The 26481-nt window shown below is 39.2% G+C and overlaps 1 protein-coding gene across 2 annotated transcripts; it reads right to left on the reverse strand.

Annotated features, from left to right (window-relative positions):
• Positions 1-4403: 4403 nt before the first annotated feature.
• Positions 4404-11647, reverse strand: LOC107827132 (uncharacterized). Of its 2 annotated transcripts, none has more exons than XM_016654204.2 (14): positions 11289-11647; positions 9958-10095; positions 9644-9725; positions 8919-8995; positions 8526-8626; positions 7783-7891; positions 7322-7438; positions 7151-7236; positions 6945-7011; positions 6425-6503; positions 6066-6157; positions 5804-5947; positions 5623-5688; positions 4404-4543 (listed from the first exon to the last, which is right to left on the reverse strand). In XM_016654204.2, exons 1-13 carry the CDS (start codon positions 11418-11420, stop codon positions 5653-5655), a joined length of 1260 nt encoding a protein of 419 aa, XP_016509690.1. In that variant the 5' UTR covers positions 11421-11647; the 3' UTR covers positions 4404-4543; positions 5623-5652. The 2 variants fall into 2 exon arrangements, with proteins under 2 accessions (XP_016509690.1, XP_016509689.1); XM_016654203.2 differs by lacking the exon at positions 4404-4543 and adding an exon at positions 4830-5169.
• Positions 11648-26481: the final 14834 nt, after the last annotated feature.

A 26481-nucleotide genomic window follows, 5' to 3' on the forward strand; every position in this document is an offset into this window, starting at 1 on the left:
CGGCTACATGTATAGGCAGATGTGACGGGCAAGCATGGGCACTCAGAGAGATGTTTGTGGTTTTATTTCGCTTCTACAGGTGACAACATATTGAAATAATCTTTTCATCAGTTCCAACTCTACCTAGTTAGAATTTATCTTAAACCTTACGTCAACTTTGTATGTTACGTTTGGGACTGGGAGCGGTTCTTGCAGTTTCAGCCACCTCGACCACAATTACCTCCTAATGTAGCACCTCCGTTTCTCCCTCTAGCCAGGAGGTGGGTTCTCCGCCGTACACTTTCACGAGAGTATGATGCTCATCATAATCTCCCCCTCTGCAGGGATGTGTTGGATCTGCTGGAGGGCGCACAGGTAAATATGTACCTAAACTTACCTGGTGTAGATTAACTTAGTGTTGCGCATACTCACGTTTCATGTTCTTATTTGATAGTTCATCTGGACGCCATACAACGACGATTTGATAGCTTCTCTGTCAGCTTATTGCTCGGCCGGCCGATTGATTTGGAGCACTTCTGCCCCCCTCATATGCCTCGATATTGTGGAGCATCATGCCTCGGAGCGGGTACTTCGGCAGTTTGGCCGCCCGCAGTATATACCGAGGGGGCCTATATGGGAGCCTACACATTATCAGAGGGATGATCGTTGTAGGGCGGACGACGCATTTATGGCATGGTTAGCGGCGCAGATCCATATTTGGGACCATCGAGATCAAATGATTCTGCCCCCACCTACACAGATCCAGGAGGTGGCTATTCAGAGGTATATGTCTTGGTACCGGCACGTCACCCGAATTTTTATCGGGAACCCTATTCATTAGGCTGGCGATCGGTACGTTCCATACACCGGGCGACACGAGGCGCTAGTATGTTTTCTGTTATTATTCATTATAATATGTTTTATTTTAGTGCAGTATATGTAGTTTATATTTTATATGTTGTGTTTTTATATGTTGTGCAGGCTATTGGACTACATACAGTGTATCAGATGGGACTGCAAATGCAAGATTATGTCGACGATCCTGCAGACGCCTTGCAGGATTACAGCCGTCGATTTGTAGAGTTGGCAGCCCGGACACTACAGCGAGCTCGGGAGGATCAGCGTTTGGCACACATGCCTGATTATGTGGAGCCAGAGCAGTACGAGCAAGGCCCTAGTGTGGCACGAGGTGGTGGTGCCCGACGAGGTAGAGGTGCCCGATGAGGTGGTGGTGCCTGATGAGGCGGGGGTGCCCGACGAGGCGGCGATGGGCAGAGATGAGGTGGTCCCCAGCAAGGGGGCATTGAGGCCCCTGCTGATTATGTTGATGCTGATCTGCCGGGTGGCCTACATGAGACGGACATGAGCCTTGGGATGGATCTCACTCTAGGGACTTCGCAGGTGACCCCGTCAGGTCAATTATTGATCACGGGCACGCATTTTTCTGGAGTGGATTGGGTACATACCTTCTAGGCCCGCCTACTGTTGATGAGGATCGGCCGACCCGAGATTTACATAGTGGGCACCGGCCGACCTGTCTTCTTCTTGCTCGCACGCAACATCCAATGACATGGCCCAAACCACCTGCGACAAACAACCTTGTATACACCCGGACTTGACTCTCATACCGTCATCTCACGACACTCTTTTACGTTGTGCATTTTACAGGCTCTGCTTAGGCGCGCTTTATCAGGAAAAAGTATGCCCTTTGTCAGCACCATTGGTCTAGACTCATCCCACATTGTTGTCCGAATTTCATCAAAATCCCTTGTGAGAGCTTCCAAATCCGGCATGCTTGGCAAGTTATCAAGGTAAGGAATCTCCCTTGAATGAAACGGCATTTGGGACTCGTACACTCTTCGTCTAAGGGGGGAGGAGTGGAGCATACTCTCTCGTCAAATCAGGTCCTTCCTTCTCATCCTCCTCATCACCATCCTCACAAGGAAAGGGTGTCTCGTCTCCAGATTCATCAGCATTGTTGTCGTAATCACTGTTCTCTTCCTTACTCTGTGCATCTGCCAAATCCCAATTTAATACATCGTCTTCAGGCAATTGAGTGATTACATTTGGTTCAACTTGCTCGTTTTCACTGCACAATCAACAAAATAATAAGATATTGGATTTAATAAATACTTTCCATATAGTTGTATCACTTCACTTACAAGTCGTGATGTGATGAAATTCCATGATGGATATTTTCATTTAGGTGATGGCTCCCGGATGGACCACCATGATCCAACACACCAAAACTATGCTTGGGTTCATAATTTGTAAAATTCATATCCGGCTTGTACCCCTGTTAAATATATGAGCGTTAATACAAATTCAATACAACAAAAATGTACATCGTAACACAAAGGACAATTGAAGCTTACCACTCGTCTTGTGAATTATGTAAAGCAGGCGGGGATAAGTTTAAATCAAGAAAAACTCTTTCATCCGGAACGTCTTCCAGAGTAGCCACCAGAGTAGCCACCCGATGACTGGGGGTTATCCGGAACCTGTCCGACAACCTCATTGTTTGGAACGTCTTCGACCTTGACGTACATATCCAACATTTTGATTACAAGATATTCCAGGTATTCATCTGGAGTCCTCAGAAAATTCCTCAAAGTTTCATCATCGTAGATGTTTAACTCCGAGTAAAAAGCAGCCCCTTGCGGAGTGACGGAACACGGGTATCTTTCGGTTACTTTAAGTATCACTGAACGTTTCCTCACACCCATTTTTTTGCATAACAACAATATCAATTTATATTGTAAGTGGTAATTTAACATGACCCTGTGGAGATAAACTATACCTCACAGAGTTATTCTCCATCACAACCTCAACCCCCCAATATAATGAAACTCTTATTCTACGCTCTTCAGACATTACGAAAAAAATGCTTCAGAATTTAACAACAAGAAAAAATTGAACGGGAGTTAGAATTTTATGTGAACGAATTTTCCTAAAATCCTAACCACTTTATATAGGAAATGGCTAGCCCGGGATACGGAAATATTTTGACGTATAGCGTTCTTTAATTACACGCTATACACAGTTAAATTATTATTATGTCAGTCAATTATTGGTGGGTCCATAATCAGGGTATAGCGTTTTTTTGGACGCTATATGTGTAGCGTATGAATACAAGACGCTATACCTTAACGACAAACGTTACCGTTAAGGTATAGCAATTTGTAATTGCACGCTATATATAGATATGTATTTTTTTAACACCTATTAACGTAATTTGAGTAAAAAAAATAATATTTAGGTTCCGGACTCAGGTTGAAGCACCTGAATAACCATAACTGCTAGCATTGAAAAATGGGTCACTAGTACAAGCAATAATGTAGATACCTGAATCTGATTACTTCACAAATACTGGTGTGCATCTTGAAATTTTTGACCTGTGTTGTGCAGAGAAGGAACCTCAAGTGGAGCTAGGATTTGAATCTAATGAGTTCGAGATTCTAGTTTTTTTAAGTTAACTAGTATTTGGACACGCCAGTGTTCGCGCTCGCTTCTCGCTTTAAGCGTTGAAGCGACGCAAGGCACAGGGCTATCGCTTTTCTGCTACAAAAGCGACTCACATTTAAAAAGTGCTCGCTTCTCGCGCTTTAGCGAGAACCACCTTGTTGGAAAAGCGATAAAAAAGCGTGCTTAAGCGAGCAGAAGGCATCTACTAAGGGTTTTTTTAAAAAAATTTGGCAAATAAGCCATCTGTTAACAAATAAACATACGCTCTTCAACGACTTCTTCTCCAGCGAACTCCAGCGACGACGAAGTCTCCAGTTCTCGGTAAGTTTCTTCAACGACTTCTTCTTCTTCTTATGTTCTCCTTCTCTTCTTCTTCTTCTTCTTCTTCTTCTTCTCTTCTTCTTTCAATTTTTTTCACTTTTTAAGCGCTGATTTTGTGCCCTAAACGACTTCTTCTTCTGTTCTACTTTGTGCTCTGTTTTATGCTTTATGCTCTGTTTTCTGCTTTATCGTCTGCTTTATGCTATGTTTTCTGGTTCGTGTGAATTAACTGTTATGTTTTTTTTTTGGTTGTTAATTGTAGTATCTATTATTTGCTTCTTGATTCAAGAATTGAAACATTTGCTTAATATATTATTTTTAATGAGTTCTTAGCCATTTATCTATGCCTATTTTATTTTTTTATTTGTGTTAAATTGCGCTTCACATGAAAAAAAAAACGCTTCGCTTCTCGCTTCTGTGAAGCGAGGCCTCGTCGCTTTTTTGCGCTTAACGCTTTCCAAAACACTGGGACACGCATTGCGCGTGTATTATCTCATAATAAAAAAAATTAATGAATAATTTTCTAAAGATCATTTGTGGATATCTGATCCCAAAAAAAAAACCAATTTACACGTATCTTATCCAATTGAATCTAGGTTAAAATATTTTAGTATGTCATTTCCACCTAATATAAGTAGCTTTCTCACTGTGACCAATAACCATGGGGGTGCTCCTTTGAGACATTGAGCAGCATACTTTGAACTTTTTAATTAAAATTCAACAAAAATTGTTCCTTGTAAAATAGATTGCCGATATGCTCCATAACATGAGTCAATATCTATAAAAGAAGATAACAAGGATGTGAAATAGTCTACAAATCTAGCAAAGAGCTATAATGAATTATAAATATAAACGTATAATAAAGAAGCTAAATGGTCAAGTGCGCAGCCAATTATGGATAATTAATAACCTTCAATAATCATTTAAATGGCAAATACATTATGTATTCTACTTGTATATTCATATCGAGCAGTAGTAAAGACTTGCTAGTACTTATGAATCGTAATTGAATAATGACTCAACTTCAGAAATTTGCACAAGTAATAAATTAGAATGAGAGATAACGTAGGATTATTATCATTAAAGATAAATGTCTAAAGCTTGTATATACAATAAATGTGCTCAATTTTATCTTTGATATCCATTATAATGTATTTTTACATTTTTATTCAACAATGTGAAAGGAGTATCGTTAAACTGAAGGGTAAAATGGTCGTTTAGCTTTTGAAGGATATTTTAGTAAAATAACTTTACCCAAAAGTCTTCACACTTATAATATAGTATGATTAGTTCTAAATTAATAATTTGTATATTTTTCATTAATCTTTTAGACAAATATTGGGTTTGGACAAAAGTTTTCAGCCAAACTCATAACTACCATATGCTAGCTCCGCCCGAGGGAACCTGTTAATCAAGAGACACATAAGTGCGTGTAAGCAACCATTGTTTGTTTAATGTCACTTTAAACAAGAATAGGGAGTGATAGGTCGTCCCTAAAGTTAAGGTGTGTAAATGACTTTTTCGGACAACTTTAGAGAGTAACTTATGAATTTTCCATGAATTTATGTGAGTTTGCAGGTAACGTTATATAACCTCTACATTTAAGTTGTGTCAACAAAAAGTGGCTTGCCATTCTTTGGTAGATATTACTGATAATAAACAATCCGGATTGTGGAGACAATCTTGAAGCAGGTTTTGTTTTTGTTTTGGAATAGCAACTCTATTTTAGCATCTAAGCTGAAGCACTGGATAGATAATCGATAATAGATATATCTCGCATTGTCTATTATCCTCCTTTATATAAATCACTTGATGCTTTCAGTGGATCCAATTTAACAAGAAAGAAGATATCCTTACTTGTGTGAGGGAACTCATGGAGCCGGGATATCATTTCTGTACGAACTTTGTCACAACCCAACGAACCTATTCAAGAGAATTCAGCAAAAGCAGGCTGGAGTTATTCTTCTAGACAAGAATCAATCAAACAGGGGCATAGATGTTTTCTCCTTGAAAATTGGTGAACTAAATCAACACTTACAATGTTATTACGTGGATCTCGCCAATAAAATCCTTGAATTAAAATCACAGCTATATTTGATGTTATGAGAATAAAGATACTAAGAGAATGCTTTCCCATCCACTCTAGAACAAACATCAAGCGCCTCCAACCATAAATGTCCACCTAAAGTTCATAAGATCACACGACTGTTAAACGAATTTTAAATCAGAATGATAGCAATAGGTGATGATATATTAAGCCAAAGAGATACCGGAGAGAGGGTTTTATTTTCAAAACTTACCAGCACATATAACAAACAGAATGTGATTCCAGCAGCAGCTGAGGTTACCAGCAAATAACTTATCGTGTATAACGACTTGTTTAATGGCACGCCTGAAGGGAAATGAAATTAATCTCACATTTCATAGTGACTAGAATCATTTTTTTCTTGAATCGAATAGATAATTTAGTACATTGATTAAGGGAATCAGCACGACTAGAGCATGAAGTAATCTTATATTCTTAAGAAAGGGAGATCTAAAACATGGTAAGGTAAAAGATAGAGAGTAATATTTCATAAATAGGAAACCAAAGGTTTCTTGTTTGTCTATGATAGTCCAGGTGATTATGCATTATTGTCTAAAAGTAAGAAAGATATACCTATGAAGGCAAGGAACAAACCAACAACAAGAAGTGAAAGTGAGAGGACAGACCAACTGCATAGCCGTTCTTTATGATCCTGAAACAGTCATATAAATTACATCTATCAGCGACACGTTATATTATGGATCAATCTCTGCAGCTAAATATATATCACTGAGCAGTAGTGACAGATTTCGTTTCATTCTGAAATCATGATATTCTCCAATATTGCTAATTTATTAGTGATAACCAATTACCACAGGACCAATAAGATTCTAAAAGCATAATCATCTAACACAATTCTTGTAGTACTTCTTTCCAGAAAACTCTTTTAGGAAACCAGCACTTACGTAGAATATATTTCACTGATAAAGCCATCTAACCGGAACCAACACAAAGTGAAATCATTTCTTGAGAGCTTAAAGCATTTCCTCAACTTCTCCTGAAATAACCTTTCCTAACATTTCCAAAGCTCGGGACAAAAAATAGAGCACCTAACAGAGGTAAATCAGTCAGCTAGCATTACCACATGGCTTACCTGAAATTTAACAAGTATGTGACCGTATTGGAGTCCAATGATGCACGCAGCAGCAGCTGTTAGTGAACTGCAAAAAAGATTACCGACGGTAAAAGGTGTTAAGCAACAAAGTAGATAATTCATGAAATGAAGAACATGATATCACTAAATAAGTAGTACAATTCATGAGAGAATCCAAGGGTGAAGAATAATGATGGATTTGTTACCTCAAAATGCCTTCAGGATCAAAAGGGGCATGGCACCAAGAAGGCGTAGTCGTGGAAGCTCTAGAATTGTTGGATCCATAGCATTCCTATGAACAATAATACTAGTCATGAGGGATTAACTGTGAGGTCTGGATATAAGCGTTCCAGCTTTGCAGTCCAGTATAAAGTTACCTTCATATTTCTATATACAGGTTTTGCATAGAGGTGATCCATTCCAAGAATATAGCGATCAATCATTCCAGCAGAATTACATGCCGGTCCAAGATCACCTCTAACAGAACATTTTACCTGAAAGTGGCGACAAAAGTTAACATCTTATATTACATATATTACTGATGGAAAAAGTGCTCTAACTCAATTGGGAAGAGTACTGATCACACACAAAGTAGTGTTGACTGGTAACAGTCATTTTTAAGCTTCCATAGGATAACAACTGATGAAAAGAGTTTTCGATTATGAGCAAGTCCTTTACATGCTGAATAAAAGGTAGAGAAATATTACTAATATCACTCAAACCGGTAACGACTGATCACACTCCTATTGAATTCTTAATGTTTTTGCTTGGAGCACCTGGAATTGTTTTCAGAATCTAGTTCAGATTAAGGGGAAAAGGAAAGCAAACAGCTGCTAACCTCATAAATGCTGCTGCCTGTAGACTGCAATGCTCTGAATTGCCAATCAGGTACATACAAACCATATAACAACCCACCATGTATAGCAGACAATAGGAACACGATACACCTAAAAATGAAGTAAAATGTTATGTAAAACTATAGACAAAGATAACCATATAGGACAAACAACAATACTATAAAACTGAACATCGCTAATAAGAATATGAGAATATCATTGCAGTTGGACTCATATTAGTTTTCCAATTAAAACTTAAAAAATTCTTTTGTTTTGCCTACTCAATCTACCTGATAACAGCCAATGAGCCTGGTCCAGATAGTTAGGTTGAGACCTCGTACTGATATCTCATGGGTTTATCTTCCACCAGCAATGAGCATAGATGTTTATCAAATTTATCGGAGATTAATACCCTACTTACGAGAAGTTGGTTCTTTCATAATCGTTAAATGAAGTTCCCAGTAGGGATAATATGATGCACTTATGGTTCCATTAAGGAAAATAATCTGCTTGGTACTAAGATTTTGCTCTCAGCACAATATGATATAGTTGAAGCTCTTGGTTTATCTGAATGCATGCATTTTATCAAAAGGAAAATGGAATCAATTTTTTTTTTTTTCAGTTTTCAATTTTTTAACAGAAGATATATGTATTACTCCTAACAATTGCACAATCAAAAAAGTTATCCACTTCAGTTTTACAGAGTAAAACATACACCTAATAATCAGGGATATAGTCATCTTACCATTGCCAAATATAATTGCTGAGAAGGGTGACTCTTTTCATCCCTTGACATGGAAACCATATCTCACACAAAGCTGCTACAATATATCCAACAGCTATCCTCTGTATAAATGAAAAGAAATGTATATTATTCTGAACCAGAAATTGATATGAACAGGTTACATGCATAAGTTCTTTATTCTGCGCCTATTTTATTGACCATCTAGTTATTAGAAACGCTTCTAAACAAGACTATCTCTTAATAAAGATCAGGGAAACCAGGTTAGGACGCTTCTCTCGGAGAATCAGCATGACTGGCAATGCTGGTGAAACTGAAATGACACTAATCATGTAGCTATTCTATTCATCTGATACTACAGTGGCAGAATAGTCATAAAAATAGTATCAGTTGTACCTGTAAGATTCCCATCCATCGTATTTTTTTAATATCTACACCATAGGTCAAACCAGTTATCCCATGCAAGTAACCCCCTGAAACGAAGCAAACGGATTTAATAGTTGTCCAACAGAACTCAAGTATAGATATGTCATACAAGAAAACAACATGCTACAAATGAAATCAGAAGACAACTATAGAAAAGGTCATCAAGAGCAAAACAGGAAAGATCTCCAGGCATAAAAGTAAAAAAAGAATCCAACAATTTGAATTCTAGCTAAAAATCATATATTGGAAAATGTATTCTCTTATGTTACTTGGTACCCTACAAGGCTACAATCTTCAATTTTGACTTGCTTCCGGTGATGCGTTACCTCTCAGGAATTTAAATATAGTATCTTCTCTCTGAACATTGTCACATGCTTTAATTATGTACATTCTTGTCGAGTAAGCATCTCTCTTTCACTTGATGTCTGATGTCCACCGTGGAAGGCTTTTAAAGGGGCAATTTCTCAAGAAGAAAAAATGTGTCATCATTGAGCTTCGTTTTGCTTGCTAGAACCAGGAGTAGTATTTTATCTAGTTGTGCCACAAATTTAAAACGCACTCATTTGCCATAATATAAGAAGAGTGGAAGATCCATTTTGAAAGACATATACAGGCTTGTAGTTTTACTGTCAGGAATTTGACATCAGTTGTGAATTATAATATTCATGTTACAAATTCCAGTGAGCAAAAATTACCTTGAAGGAAAACACCAAGGAGAAATAGTTTCAATGTCCTAATCACAACTTTCAAGGTTGCCCTTGTTCTGTCTACAACTATCTGCAGTTTCGAAAGAGGAAAAAGTTCAGCCTGTCTCAAGGTCAACAATCACCTGATGACAGGCATAATATGATCTTACTCAGATGATTTAGTTAACTGGATATTGCCAGCACAGGGAATAGGATATCACCATGCAATTCCGGGAACAATGTGTCATAACTCATAAGCCTATAATTTTCATAATGATAAGGTTTATGTCCATGATTTTATCTGAAGATCAAAGTATAGATACCTTATTTACAATTGCCAGGGAAACTCCAACAACAAAGAGGAAGAAAGGCATTACAAAGTCTGCCAAGCGGACACCATTCCACGGGGAATGAGCAATGCTTGGGAAAACAGAACCAGCATAATCCACAAGCATCATAAGCTGAATGCAGCAAACAAATTAAAGTCAAAAGTCGAGAAGTGGAGAAATTTCTACTAGGAAAAAGGAAAAGAGAAGAACTTACTTGTGTAAATAAAAAATCCGTTAAACGTGTGCAACAAAATCTCATTAATGTGGAGTATGGTTATTTAAAATGCTAAAGACACTACACATTCAATCCAAAACCTTAAAGCAAGGGGTTGACTAATTCAAGATCTTCATAAACCACTTGGAATACCATCACATTTAGGGATGCTTGCAAGTAAGTGGTGTCATTATAAGCACGAATTGGTTAGGGAATTCCGGGAGATGGCCATATCTTTTTTAAGAATGTGGTATCGAGGTTCGACTCGAGAGATTGTTTCGAAATAAGATACTTGACTTGACCCTTTTGTGAACTACAGCCAGGGGAGGATGAGATAGAAAAGGGAATCAAAATGTTCCGTTAATAAAGTGATGGCTTTCATGAGCACCATGCTAAATATCTCTACCATTTTCTTCTCTTCAACTTAGGCCAATATGAGTGCGCACTAGTACTTGCAGTTTAACAGGGGACTTTCCATCTTGTTGGCAGTTTATTGCCTTCGACTCTCATGAAAGTACATTGATTCGATGGTATCTAGTCCCACTGGCTGCTAACTTAGTCAATGTAGAACGAAGCTCCACTAATTCACTGCTTACGCGTGCTCAATATTGAGAACTGAGCTAGTGGAATTGTGTGCTACATGATAACCTCCCCCCCCCCCCCCCGCGCCATAACATTTCTAGAGCTGCATACGCCATGCCTTCATATCCGAAAGAAAACTAAGCATATTCTTCTTCAACATATTTAGTAGTTGCTAGGCCTGATATTCCCGAGAAGTTAAAATAAGGAAAATCCTTCAATCTGCATAAATCATAACATGCATATGAAATTCACAAGATCAATATATCCAATAAGTTTTTCTTCCTGAAAAAAATGTAAGTAAACAAAGAGAAAGGAAGATGAATTTCGAGTTGACAGCTTTTTATCACAAATTCAAAGTGCATAAATTACAATAGCATAGCTTCCTGCTATAAGACAAGTTTGAATTTGGTTCGAGTGCTTATTGATTATTCTAGGCCTAATCTAACTAGGTTCTCTCATAATTAAATAAACTCTGTTCCAGAAACGTAAAAAAAAAAAAAAAAAAAAAAAATTAAAGAGAATTCCTTACAAAAACGCAAAGGCCTCTAAAAACATCGAGAGAAACAACACGAGCAGAAGCTGTACTTTTCCTTTCAGTTCCTTCACTTTCACGCACCACTTCGCTATCGTCGCTTCGTAATAATGGCTGATTTTCTGCCATTTTACTCACTCCACTTCAACTGCACCTCTTTTGTTAGAGAGGCAAAGGTACGGTTCAGGATTTTAAGGCTGCCAGTTGTATGTATATATAATATAGTGGAGTGTAAAATTTAAAATAAAATAAGGATAATGGATTTTTGATGGAAACAATGAATTGGAGTTTGGTTGAAGAGTGAAGAAGAGAGAGAAGGCAGATATGGTTTAATGTTTATGCTTGTTTGATGCGTTCGAGACAAAGACCAACTTGAATGTGGGGACTTGTCATTGGTGAAAACGATCACTTTATATTCTATGTCCTAATTTTGACCAATCACTTTTCATTAATGTCATTTTCACGAATTTCTCTCCCTCAGTTTCATCGAATTTTAGCTCTTTTCTCGTCCACTAACAAAAATAATAAACACAAAGTATATTTTACTGAGTTATTCTTATTAAATACTTTTTGAAAAATTAACAATATTAAAAAGAACTGCTATTCCTTTAATATTAAGGAAATAACTACTCCATCCGGTCCACTTTAACTGATATTTTGGTTGTTTTCACACATATTAAGGAATCCACCTTTTAGCATTAATTAACAATGTAGTTGACCATATTAACCTTAATTTGCTCATTGAAAATACAATAAATATTCCTTGTCTCTTTACTCCAAGGGCAACTTTGAAAAAAAGAAGTTAATTCTTGATATTTGAGAAACTCAAATATCATGGACAATAAAAAAAAGACCAAAAAATCACTTAAAGTGAATCGGAGAGAGTAACATATTTAATCTTGAAATCCTAACGTGACAGTTATTTTGGGATAAATTTTTTGAGCTAAAGTGATAGTTAAAATAGGACGAAAGAAATACTAGTCTCATCTTTGTGAATACGATTTAATTTTGAATTTCTCATGTTATATTTAATGAAATAAATTTATAATTAAATAAATATCTAGGACTTTTTTTTTTTAACAAGGGAAACTTTTATTTATTTAATATTAGGAAATATTAGTACATTGATCCACTGGATCATTACACAAAGCAGTAATGCCATCTATGGCATTTAGATTTCCAAAAGTAGCTAGAGTTCTACAAGTGCTTCTAGCACTAATTTCATACTACCACCTCTATCCCTATCCGCCAGCATCCTGGCCACGACATATGGGGGAGGTCTAATAAAATAAACTAGCTTATTGAGGACAGTCTGACTGGTAGCTTCCTTGGCCAGACGATCTGCTATTCTGTTTCCTTCTCTGAAGCTATGCCGGACCACTATGTCCTTCTCCTTCATGGACAGCAACAACCTGCAATTATGAACAATAGAGTCAAATGTAGTTTTGCCATTTTCAAGGAGTTGTAATACCTGTATCGAGTCAGATTCGATTTCTAGAGGAAATAGGTTTTTTTCTATTGCAAAATTCAGACTTTGCTCGAAAGTCAGAAGTTCTGCATAGCTGCATGAAGCAGCTTGAACTCTCATGTTGAAACCCAATATCCAGTGGCCGTTGTGGTCACGCACCACTCCACCTATTCCACTCGTAGCTTTATTATGAGCACCATCGAGATTTAGTTTGTACCAGCCTAGTTGTGGCTTCCTCCATTTCGTGTTGCAGCTGAGTCTCACTTCATGGTTACTTTCCCTTTCTGTAAGATAGTGGAACTCAGTAGCTTGGTTGATGATATGGGGTAAGGAGATAAGATTGTTTGTATTATTTTCCAGATTATAGTTTCTGTTAATCCAAATGTTCCAGAGAAGGAATGAGAGCAAGTGATTCCAATTGATAATGTTGGAGGGAACCAGTGGGTTACTATGTCTGACGACATCTAGCCAATTCTGATTATCTGAGCTTGTTGTAATGGTATCCCAATTAAGGGATTTCCAAAGGTGTTTAGCTACTTCGCAGTGTAGAAATATATGGGGAAGAGTTTCCTCACCTGACCTACACACAGTGCAAGTTTTGTCAACATTCATTCCGATATGATGAAGGAAGGAACGGGAGGGGAGTCTATCATGGCAACATTTTCATAGGAAGAATTTTATTTTATTAGGGCAGTGGGCGTCCCATGCCCATTTGAAGTTGTTAATGCTTTTTTAGGTTAGGTTCAGGATTCTCGATTAGGGAATAACATGATGCCGTGGAGAAGGAACCATCAGTATTGGATTCCCAAAGAAGGTAATCATAATAACGATTAATGGGCATAAAAATATTAATGATGTTTGTAATGATATTGGGTGGTAGAGTAAAGGAGAGCTTATTAAAAGACCATGTATTGTTCATTATGAGATCACTAATTTTTATTTCATGATCATTAATATTTAAGGGGCCTTCTATACAGCTTCTGAGTAAGGGGGTATTTGGAATCCATCTAGCATCCAAATGGAGGGAGAGGGGTTACTATGGATTGACCATAGGCTCCCTTTGTTACAAATGTCCCAACCCTTAAGAATGATTTTCCATGTATGAGAATGCTTTGATTTTCTATTATTGGTGACATATTTCTGTGTTAGGATGTTGGTCGATGGGGCTTGAAGTGTGTTAAGAAAACTCCAGGCCTTACTAGTTAGTAAGGCCAAATTCTTGGATTTTGCCTTACGTAAACCCAAACCCCATTTATCCTTAGGCGTTGTAATTGTTTTCCAGCTAATAAGGTGGAGTTTCTTTTTAGATTCCGTAGTACCCCATATGAAATCCCTTTGTATTTTGCCAATAGAGTTAAGGATTTTAACGGGGAGAAGAGTGAATTGCATCACGTTACTAGGAATGCTTGCAAGAGTGGAGCAAGCAATCGTAGTTTTACTAGCGATATTTAAGCAGCTCGATTTTCAAATGGTTAATCTAGCTATCAAATTATCAAGAATATACTGGAAATCCTTTGCTTTTGGGCTAGAATTGGTTATTGAAAAACCAAGATATTTTCCAATTGAATCGCATTTTTTGATCCCAAAAAATTTGGAGATTTCATTAATGCATCTATTAGGACAATTTTTTGAAAAAATAATTTTGGACTTAACAAGGTTTATGGATTGTCCTGACATGTTGCAAAAATGATTAATACCATAGAGGATAGTATTACAAGTCTTGTTGTTAATGTGGCCTATTAGGGTGAGATCATCTACGAAAAAAAGGTGAGAAAGAGCTAAACTATTCGCAGAGAGATTGATAGGATCCCATATTTTAATGTCCACTTGGTGGTTTATGTATCTAGTAAACATTTCCATGCAAAGAATGAAAATATATGGCGACATAGGGTCACCTTGCCTAATACCACGACTTGGGGTGTACCATTTTTGTGCGTCTCTAGCAGGGTTCTATGACTGTTACTTAGTACGAGACCAGGTTTATTGATTTGGCCCATCATGCTCTACTTATACTCCCCATTGAGAGAGAGAGAGAGTGAGGAAGTTCATTGAGGGTCTCATCCAGCCTATTTGACTTCAGATGGCCAAGGAGACGGGGAGTGAGATTTCTTTTCAGGAGGCGGCCAATGTGGTCAGGAGGGTTGAGATGGTTCTATCGCAGGAAGGTGGTCAGAGGCCTGACAAGAGGCCTCGTCATTCAGGCAGATTCAGTGGTACCTCGTCTGGAGGAAGGGATTCATATGGTAGAGGCCATCGTCCTAGGCCCTTTCAGTCAGCACTTCAGGTTTCTCAAGGTGCTTCAGGTGGCGGCGGTTCTCATATGTAGTATACTGATCAGCAGTCCTATAGTGCACCACCAGCCCCTTTCAGTGCACCACCACTGTAGAGTTTTCGGGGTGGTCATTCAGGTCGTCAAGGTCAGCAGTCTCAGCAGCCGAGGGCTTGTTATACTTGTGGTGATATGGGTCACATTGCTAGATTTTGCCCTCGAGCATCGAGCAGCTCTCAGCATCAGGGTTCCCGTGCCATGGTTCAGGCACCGAGTGTTCCACAGCCCACTCAGCTATCTAGAGGCAGAGGTGCTAGAAGTGCTAGAGGTGGAGGTAGAGGTATTAGAGGTGGAGGTCAGGCCGCTAGAGGTGGAGGCCAGCTAGCAGCAGGCCATCCCAGAGATGTAGTCCAAGGTGGGAGGGCCCAGCCCCAATGTTATGCCTTTCCAGCCAGGCATGAGGCTGAGGCTTTCGATGCAGTTATCACAGGTACTGTTCTGGTTTGTAGTAGAGATGTTTTAGTTCTATTTGATCCAGGGTCTACAGACTCCTATGTGTCATCTTATTTTACACCGTATCTGGTCATGCCTAGTAATTCTTTGAGTGCTCTTGTATATGTGTCTACAACGGTGGTGATTCTATTGTGGTAGATTTTGTCCATCATTCGTGTATAGTTATGATTGGGGGTCTTGAGACTCGTGTAGATTTATTACTTCTGGACATGGTTGATTTTGATGTCATATTGGGGATGGATTGGTTATCACCTTACCACACTATCTTGGACTGTTATGCCAAGATTGTGACCTTAGCCTTGCCGAGTGTACCTCGTTTAGAGTGGATAGGAACTTTTGGTCATTCTACCCATAGTGTTATCTCATATATGAAGGCTTGGCGTATGGTCGTGAAGGGGTATTTGGCCTATTTGGCATATGTTCGTGATTCTAGTGTCGAGATTCCTTCTTCTGTTCCTGTAGTTTGTGAGTTTCATGAGGTATTTCCTTCAGACCTACCAGGTATGTCACCCGACAGAGATATTTGACTTCTGCATTGATTTGGCTCCGGGCACTCAGCCCATTTCTATTCTGTCGTATCGTATGGCCCTGCCTGAGTTGAAAAAGTTGAAGCAGCAGTTGCAAGGCTTGCTTGAAAAAGGTTTTATTAGACCTAGTGTCTCGCCTTGGGGTGCACCGATGTTGTTTGTTAAGAAGAAGGATAGATCGATGTGAATGTTTATAGATTACCGACAATTGCACAAGATTACAATCAAGAATAAGTATCCATTGCCGAGGATTGATGATTTGTTTGATCAGCTTCAGGGTGCCAAGGTATTTTCGAAGATTGACTTAAGATCTGGCTACCATCAGTTGAGGATTAGGGCATCCGATATCCCTAAGATAGCTTTCCACACTCGGTACTGGCATTATGAGTTTTTGGTGATGTCATTCGGGTTGACAAATGTCTAGTAGCTTTTATGGATTTGATGAACCTAGTGTTCAGACCTTACTTGGATTCATTCATGATAGTCTTCATTGATGATATTTTGATCTATTCCCGCAGCTGGGAGGAGCATGAGCAGCACTAAGAGTGGTCCTCCAGACTTTGAGAGATAGTTAGTTGTATGCGAAGTTTTCAAAGTGTTAGTTCTGGTTGAGTTCAGTTGCATTCTTGGATCATGTTGTATCAGCAAAGGGCATTCAGGTAGATCCGAAGAAGATAAAGGCAGTCAAGAACTGGCCTAGACCCGCATCAGCTACAGAGATCCGGAGTTTCTTGGGTTTGGCAGTCTATTATCGTCGCTTTGTGGAAGGGTTTTTATCTATTGCAGCCCCGATAACCAGGTTGACCCAGAAGGGTGCCCAGTTCAGGTGGTCGGACGAGTGTTAGGCGAGCTTTCAGAAGCTCAAGATAGTTTTGACTACGGTGCCAGTGTTGGTTTTGCCCACAGGTTCAGGGCCTTATACAGTTTATTGTGATACATCTCGTATTAGACTTGGTGCGGTGTTGATGGAGGATGGCAAGGTCATTGCCTACGCTTCACGGCAGTTGAAGATTCATGAGAAGAACTATCCGGTTCATGATTTGGAGTTAGCAGCCATTATTCACGCGTTGAAGATTTGGAGGCATTATCTATATGGCGTGTCATGTGAGGTGTTCATGGATCACAAGAGTCTGCAGTGTTTGTTCAAGCAGAAGGAGCTAAATTTGAGGCAGAGAAGGTGGTTGGAGCTATTAAAGGACTATGATATCACCATCTTATATCATCCGGGAAAGGACAATGTGGTGGCCAATGCTTTGAGTAGGAAGTCAACTAGTATGGGCAGTCTTGCGTATATTTCAGTCGGTGAGAGACCGCTCGCTTTGGATGTTCAGGCTTTGGCCAACCAGTTCGTGAGGTTGGATGTTTCAGAGCCCATCCATGTGTTAGCTTGCACAGTCGCTTGTTCTTCATTATTGGAGCGTATCTGAGATCGGCAGTATGATGATCCTCATTTGTGTGTACTTAGGGACATGGTACAACACGGAGGTGCCAAGCAGGTTACATTAGGAAATGATGGAGTTTTAAGGCTGCAGGGTTGAGTTTGTGTGCCTAATGTGGATGGGCTCCGGGAGTTGATTTTAGAGGATGCCCATAGTTCCCGGTACTCCATTCATCCGGGCGTCGTAAGATGTATCAGGATTTACGGTAGCATTATTGGTGGAGGAGAATGAAGAAGGACATTGTTGCATATGTGGCGCAATGTTTGAATTGTCAGCAGGTTAAGTACGAGCATTAGAGGCCTGGTGGTTCATTCCAGAAGATTGAGATTCCTGAGTGAAAGTGGGAGCGTATCACTATGGACTTCGTTGTTGGACTCCCATGGACAAAGAGGAAGTTCGATGCAGTGTGGGTTATTGTTGATAGGCTGACCAAGTCAGCACATTTTTTCGGTGGCAGTCTCCTATTCTTCCGAGAAGTTAGCTGAGATCTATATCCGGGAGATTGTTCATCTTCATGGTGTGCCCGTGTCTATCATTTCAGATCGAGGTACGCAGTTTACCTCACATTTCTGGAGATCAATTCAGCGGGAGTTGGGCACACGGGTTGAGTTGAGCACAACGTTTCATCCTCAGACGGACAGGCAGTCCGAGCGGACTATTCAAATTTTGGAGGATATGCTCCGAGCTTATGTCATTGACTTCAGAGGCTCGTGGGATTAGTTTTTGCCTTTAGCGGAGTTTGCCTACAATAATAGCTACCAGTCGAGCATCCAGTTGGCTCCTTATGAGGCTTTATATGGTAGGCGGTGTTGGTCGCCGGTTGGATGGTTTGAGCCGGGAGAGGCTCGGTTATTAGGTACGGATCTAGTGTAGGATGCATTGGACAAGGTCAGGATTATTCAGGATAGGCTTATTACAACTCAGTCCATGCAAAAGAGTTATGTCGACCGTAAGATTCGTGATTCATGGTCGGTGGATGGGTATTGCTTCGGGTGTCGCCTATGAAGGGCGTGATGAGATTCGGGAAGAAGGGAAAGCTTAGCCCTAGGTTCATTGGCCCGTTTGAGATTCTTGATCGAGCAGGAGAGGCGACTTACAAACTTGCATTGCCATCGAGCTTATCAGCCGTACATCCAGTGTTTCATGTGTCCATGCTTTGGAAGTATCACGGCGATCCATCTCACGTGTTAGATTTCAGCACTGTCCAGTTGGACAAGGACTTGTCCTATGAGGAGGAGCCGGTAGCTATTCTAGACCGGCAGGTTCGTCAGTTGAGATCGAAGAGTTTTCCTTTCGCTCGTGTTCAGGGGAGAGGTCAGCCTACTGAGGCATCGACTTCGGAGTTTGAGTCCGATATGCGGAGCCGTTAGCCCCATCTTTTCCCCGACTCATGTACTTCTTTCTTATGTCCGTTCGAGGACGAACGGTTGTTTTAGAGGTGGAAGATGTGATGACCCGAAAGGTCATCACTTGTTTTAGAAATAAACCATGTGTTCTAAGGCCTGAAAAACTCATTTTTACCTCACCTCAATTTGTGTGTGTGGTCCGAACCTATATCCGGAAAGCCTTTTATGTGAAAATATAAGAAATAGAGATTTCTAGAGTTAAAAATATAACTTTTGGTTGACTTTGGTCAATATTTTGAGCAAACAGACCCGGATCCATGTTCCGACGATCCCAGGAGGTCCGCAGTAAAATATGGGACTTGGGCGTATGCCCGAAAATGAATTCCAAGGTCCCAAGCCTTAGAAATTAATTTTTGAAAGAAATTATTTTGCTGAATTATCTATGAAATAAAGAAAAGAATTAATATTTGAAACCATTGGTATCGGGCCCGTATTTTGGTTCCGGAGCCTGGTACAAACTTGTTATAGTATTTAAAGGATAACTGTGAAATTTGGTGAAAAATGAAATTTATTTGACGTGATTGGGACCTCCGGTCGAAAACTTATGAACCTTAAAGTGTTCTTGATGAAAATGATGAGTTTTGAGGTTTAATTTATAGTTTTACATGTTATTTTCATGATTTGGTTGCACGAGCAAGTCCGTTTGATGTTTTTAGGTTGGTATGCATGTTTGGTTTGGAGCCCCGAGGGCTCGGGTGAGTTTTGGATAGGCCACGGAGTGAAATTTGGACTTAGGAAGTTGCAGGTTTTTAATTGGTATGTCGCTGTCCTGCAGGCTTTGCTAGCAAATGCGAGAATTTTTCGCAAATGCGAAAAATCCAGGGCCAGCATTACCTCGCAAATGCGAGGTACACTTTGCAAATGCGATGTCTTCAGTAGGTTCCAGTTGTCGCAAATGCGACACCACTTTTGCAAATGCGAGTTCGCAACTACAAATATATGATCGCACATGTGAAGGCAGCAGGTTCCTTAAGGGTTCGCAATTGTGAACCCTGGTCGCAATTGCGACATCTGCGACCTGCAAAGTCATAACTTAACCAAAAATCTTTCATTTTTCAAACCCTTTCAAAACCAAAACACTCTTGGGCGATTTTTCAAAGACAAGTACTCTTCCAAATCGATTGTAAGTCATTTCTAACTTGGTTTCATCAATCTTTAACATCTTTTCTCATGATTTCAACTAAAATCAAAGGTTTTCATGGGGGAAATTGGGTGTTTTGGGTAGAACTTAGGTTTTTTAAATTTTGGGGATTTGGACCTCGATTTGAGGTCCGATTTTAAAACAAATTATATATTTGGGTTCGTGAGGGAATGGGTAATCGGGTTTTGGTTCGAACCTCGGGTTTTGACCATGTGGGCCCAGGGGCGGTTTTTGACTTTTTGGGAAAAACTTTAGAAAATCTATTTTCATGCATTGGAGTTGATTCATTTAGCATTTATTGATATAATTCAGTAACTTGTGGCTAGATACAAAAGAAATTGGTGGTGGAATCAAGAGGTAAAGCGATAGTTGAGACTTGAATTGTGTTTGTAACATCGAGGTAAGTGTTTGGTCTAACCTTAGCTTGAGGGATTAGGAGTTATGTCATATTTGCTATGTGTTATTTGTTGAGCACGACGTATAGGCATGGTGACGAGTATCTATACATTGGTGTCAAGCTTGCCCATGAGTCTTATATTATGAGTATTATGACTTCGTTTGTATTGTTTATGCCTTTAGTGATGATTTCTATTGTTGAGCAAAGATTGTGGAAGTAGTGTTGGTAATTGAATATTGAGGAGCGTTGGCTCAAGTTGTAAAACGAATTGTGGAAGTAATATTTGCAATTGAACCTTACCGAGCATTGGCTCAAGTTGTAAAGTAAGCTGTGAAGTAAATGTGAAAAAGAGAAGAGGATTATTATATTGTCTCCCTTGCCGGGATGTTTATGTCTTTGATATTGTTCCCTTGCCGGGATTTGTTTGTTGAACTATTGTTCCATTGCCGGAATTTTATTGTAATTTTACTTATTTCCTTGCCCTTATTGTTTGTGCTTGTTGTTTGGGTGAGGAAGAGTGTTAAAGTACGAAGGGTGATGTCGTGCATTGATTTGGTGAGAGACTGTTAAAGCATGAAAGGTGATGTTGTGTATGATTTTATGAGGAAGAGCGTAAAGCGCGAAGGGTGATGTCGTGTCATACGATGTACAATTCCGTGCCGATTATATTGACTTTATGGTGAGGATGAGAGTAAAAGCACGAAGGGTAATGTCGTGCAGTTTATATTGATTCTTATAGTGAGGACGATAGTAAAAGCACGAAGGGTGATGCCGTGCACTTGTTTGATTTCTGGTTCTTCTTGATAATTGAGATATGGTGTTCCTCGTATTTACTTGTTGTCTTTCCATTCTTAATTGATGTTTTCCCGCAGCATCTTTCCTCCCCTCCCATCCTTAACTGTACATTCCTGCTTCTATTTTCCACTGTATATGATTTAACTGCACAGGTTTATTTGGTAGTCCGGTCCGAGCCTCGTCACTACTACGTCGAGGTTAGGCTAGGCACTTACCAGCACATGGGGTCGGTTGTACTGATACTACACTCTTCACTGTGTGCATATCCTGAAGCAGCAACATATAGACCGTAGCTTTGGGTGGCTGCCTTCAGTCCAATCGGAGATTCCGAGGTAGTCCTGCAGGCGTCCGTAGGCCTTGACGTCTTCTCATATCCTTTTAGTTTGTTTTTTTACATATTTCAGAGACAGAGTTATAATAAATCTTTTAGACTTTTATTTATAGTATTCCTAGACAGTCTGTGGAATTTTGACACCACTTTTGGGTAATTTTTGTATGGATTGGTATTGGCATCTTTCTTAAATTATTACATTTCAGTCTTCCGCTTATTAAATTTCCGATGTTTATCAATTGTTGGTTATTAATTGTAAAAGGACTAAAATGGGAAAAAGGTAAATAATTCAAATGGTTGGCTTGCCTATCTTTCACTAGTAGGCGCCATCACGACTCCCGAGGGTGAGAAATCCGATACTGGGTTTCAAACATTAATTCTGTTCTTTATTTCATATATAATTCAGCAAGACAATTTCTTTCAAAAATTAATTTCTAAGGTTTGGGACCTCGGAATTCATTTTTGGGCATACGCCCAAGTCTCATATTTTATTGCGGACCTCCCATGATCGTCGGAATACGGATCCGGGTCCGTTTGCTCAAAATATTGACCAAAGTTACCCATAATAAAAAATTTAACTCTAGAAATTTCTATTTCTCATATTCTCACATGAAAGGCTTTTCAGATATACGTCCGGATCACGCAGGCAAATTGAGGTGAGGTAAAAAGGAGGTTTAAAGGCCTCAGAACACAGGATTTCTTTCTAAAATGAGTTATGACCTTTCGGGTAAAGACTTGATTTAGGAGTAAATTCTGTATTTTGAGGCCTTAGAAGCCTTTTTTTTCCTCACCTCGATTTGCATGCACGGTCCGAGTGCATATCCGGAACGCTTTTATGTGGAAATGTGATAAAAATATTAATTTGGCCTTTAAAATTGAATTTAAGTTGACTTCGGTCAACATTTTAGGTAAACGGACCCGGATCTGTGATTTGACAGTCCTGGAGGTCCATAGGAAAATATGGGACTTGGGTGTATGTCCGGAATCGAATTCCGAGGTCCAAAGCCCGAGAAATGAATTTTTTGAAAGAAATTATTTTATTGAAAATATAAGAGATTTTTGGAAATTTGATTATATTTGAAATTTATGGTATCGGGCCCGTATTTTGATTCCGGAGCCCGGTACAGGTTCAATATGACATTTAAGATGCATCTGTGAAATTTTGTAAGAAACAAAAGTCGTTTGATGTGATTCGGACCCGTAGTTGTGAAATTTGATACTTTGAAAGTTTGAGATTTTTCTTAGATTTCTATGCTAAATTCGTTGTTTAAGATGTTATTTTGGCGATTTGATCGCACGAGCAAGTCCGTATGATATTTTTAGACTTACGTCCATGTTTGGTTTAGAGCCCCGAGGGTGTGAGTTTTGGATAGGCATCGGGGTGATTCGAACTTAGAAATCTGGTGTTTTTGCTGTTTGTTGGTGTCTAGATTTTTGTTCTATGCGATCGCATAGATAGGTCCACGATAGCATAGAGTTAATTCTGGGAATCATCATTTGTTCTATGTTATTGCATAGCTAGGTCCGCGATAGCATAGAGTTAATTCTGGGGGTCACCATTTGTTCTATGTGATTGCATAGCTAGGTCCGCGATAGCATAGAGTTAATTCTGGAGGTCATCATTTGTTCTATGCGTTTGAATAGGTAGGTCTGCAATAGCATAGAATTAATTCTGGGGGTCACCATTTGTTCTATGCGAACACATCCAATCGTGTGCGAACGCATAGGTTCCCTGCCCAGTTATTTTAAAACAGTAGCAAAACGAGATTTCTTCAAAACTTCATAACTTTTTCACTTAAACTCGAACTTGGGCGATTTTTGAAGAGGGATTTCACCACAAAGCCATAAGTATGCGTTCTTAGACTTGTTTTCTTCAATTTTCATTAACACCCATTAGATTTCTAGGCCTAAATCATGATTCTTTATGGTAGATATTGGGAATTTGGATAGAGTTAGGGCTTTTTGAATAATTGGAATTTAGACTTCATTTTGATGTCGGATTCTGAAACTAATTGCATATTCGGGATCGTGGGTGAATGGACGATCGGGTTTTGGTCTGAACCTCGTGTTTTGACCAAGCGGGTCGGGGTCGATTTTTGACTTTTTGGGAAAAATGATAGAAAACCTATAATTAAGCGTTGGGTATGAATTCTTTAGTATATATTGATGTTGTTAAATTAATTTGGACTAGATACAAGTAATTTGGAGGCGAATTCTAAAGGAAAAGCGGTGTTTAAGGCTTGAGTTGGCCGTGGAAGTTTGAGGTAAGTATTTGGTCTAACCTTAGCTTGAGGGATTAGGAGTCGTTTCTTATTTGCTACGTGTTAAATGTGGAGTACGACATATAGTCATGGTGACAAGTATCTATACGTCGGTGTCAAGCATACCCGTGAGTCTTGTAATGTAATTTTTATGACTCCATTTTGGTTTATTCGTGCTTTATAGGAGAATTTTATTATTGTTCCCTTGCCGGGATGTTGTTATGATATTGTTGTTCCCTTGCCGGGATGTTTTTGTGATATTATTGTTCCCTTGCCGGGATGTTATTGTGATATTATTGTTCCCTTGTCGGGATGTTGTTGTAATATTATTGTTCCCTTGCCGGGATGTTGTTATTATGCTATTGTTCCCTTGCTGGGATTCTTTTATGATTGGTGTTGATAAATGAAATGAGAGCGGGTTACACACCTGCAACGGTAATACATGAAATGGGAGCAGGTTGCACGCCTGCAACTGTAATATATGAAATGAGAACGGGTTGCACGCCTGCAACGGTACTATATGAAATGGGAGCGAGTTGCACGCCTGCAACGGTACTATATAAAATGGGATCGGATTGCACGCCTGCAACGGTATTACATATGTACTTGTTCTTCTTATTTCCTTATCTTTTGCTGGTAATTGATTTATGGCGTTTCTTACATTTCTCTACTGCTATTCTATTGTTATCTGTTACTCCCCGCAGCATTTTTCCCTCGCCTAACTTTAGTTGTAATTATCTGCTTCTATTTCTGTTGTATATGATTTAACTGCATAGGTTTATTTGGTAGTCTGGTCCTAGCCTCGTCACTACTTCGTCGAGGTTAGGCTAGGCACTTGCCAGCACATGGGGTCGATTGTGCTGATACTACACTCTGCACTGTGTGTAGATACTGATACCGGAGCATTTCGACCACAGTAAGGGTGTTGTCTTCAGTCCATTCAGGCGACCCGAGGTAGTCCTGCAGACGTTCGCGGGCCTTGACGCCTCCTTCTATCTTTTCTCTTTCTGTTTTTACTTATTCAGAGACAGACTTATGTATTTCCATTCAGACCTTATTTGTAGTATTCTTAGATAGTTCGTGACTTGTGATACCAAATTCAGGGTAGTATTGTACTTCAGATTATATAGCAGTGTTTGGTTGAATATTATGTTTTTTCGTCTTCCGCATTCTGGTTACTTAATTTATTCCGCTGTTTAATCACTTATTATTTTAAATTGTTGAACATGTTTAAAAAAAGGAAGGTAATGATTTTACAATATTTGGCTTGCCTAGCTTCCACGAGTAGGCGCCATTACGACTCCCGAGGGTGAAAAATTCGGGTCGTGACAATTGACTAGCTCGGACATAGTACTAATAGTAATGCATGACATGATGAAAGTGGTAATTTTTGGAGGGAATTTAAAGTATATCAAAGTTTTATGGATAAAGGATCACTCAAGCTTATCAAAGGCTTTTTCTAAGTCAAGTTTAAGAATCATTTTGCCTTTCTTATTATTACTTTTTCAGAAATGGTTCATAATTTCTTGAATTAAAATAGCATTATCACTAGCACGTCTATTTTTCAGGAAGCTAGCTTGAAAAGGGCTAATGATTTTTTCCAAGAAGGGTTTCAGTCTATTGGTAATGATTTTATTAATCACTTTGTAAATGGTGTTGCATAGACTGATTGGCCTAAAAATTTTAAGGTTGTTGGCACTGGGGATTTTAGGAATAAGACAAGTGAAAGTGCTATTATTTTCCAAGGGGATATGCTGAGAATCAAAGATCCCTTGGCAGTATGTAGTAACACTAGGGCCAACTATTTTCCAATAATTTTGGTAGAAAAAGGGGTGGAAGCCATCCGGCCCCGAGGCTTTATATGGTTTAAGAGAGAATAAGGCTTTTTGAATTTCACTATCACAAAGAGGTCTGTCTAGGCTGTATAGGTCTAGGTGATCAAAACTTTTTGGTAGATTAGAAGTTTTTGAGAGAGTATGGGACGTAGTAAAAGCATCCTCAAAATAATTTTGAACGTGTAGAAGGATTTCTTTAGGATTATCAATCCAGTTTCCGGAATTATCTTTAAAGTAGCTTATGTGATTTCGCCTTCTTCTATTTGTAGCACTAATATGGAAAAATTTTGTATTGGCGTCTCCATCATTAAGCCAATTAACTCTTGATCCAAGCTTCCAGTAGTCCTCTTCTAATTTTAGGTAGCTATTATAATCTTTTTGTAGGGATGTTTCAAGCTCTTGTAGAAAAACACTAGTAGCGTAATGGGGTGAGCACTGAATAGCATTAAGTCTAGCCAATATTTTTTTCTTTTTCTTAAAGATGTCCCCAAAGGTAGTTTCACTCCAGTTGGTAATATTGAGAACAAAATCGTGTGTGGCCGATTTAAAGTTATTATTGGCCCAGTGAGAATGAACTATATTAGTGAAGTAGGGGTAGGTGGACCAAATGTTTTCTAGCCTAAAAGGTTTGTTAGTAGGGCACCTTGAAAAGGAGTTGAGCTTAAGAAGTAAGGGGTTGTGATCCGAATAGGTTTTAGGTAAATGTGTCAATGAGGAGCCCGGGAAGAGAGTTAGCCAATTTTCATTAGCCAAAAACCTATCCAATCTTTCCATAATAAGGCCTTTGTGCCTATTTATGTGATTAGAC

The sequence above is a fragment of the Nicotiana tabacum genome, chromosome 5 (genome assembly GCF_000715075.1).
Source record: "Nicotiana tabacum cultivar K326 chromosome 5, ASM71507v2, whole genome shotgun sequence".
NCBI lineage: Eukaryota > Viridiplantae > Streptophyta > Magnoliopsida > Solanales > Solanaceae > Nicotiana > Nicotiana tabacum.

What these genes read in the sequence shown, in the direction of transcription:
- LOC107827132 (XM_016654204.2), bottom strand. Translation starts at nt 11,420, where the DNA reads ATGGCAGAAAATCAGCCATTATTACGAAGCGACGATAGCGAAGTGGTG. An exon ending in TTAGAGGCCTTTGCGTTTTT is followed by an intron (nt 10,096 to 11,288) that starts GTAAGGAATTCT and finishes TGCTGCATTCAG; the next exon opens with CTTATGATGCTTGTGGATTA. An exon ending in AGCAATTATATTTGGCAATG is followed by an intron (nt 7,892 to 8,525) that starts GTAAGATGACTA and finishes CTTCATTTTTAG; the next exon opens with GTGTATCGTGTTCCTATTGT.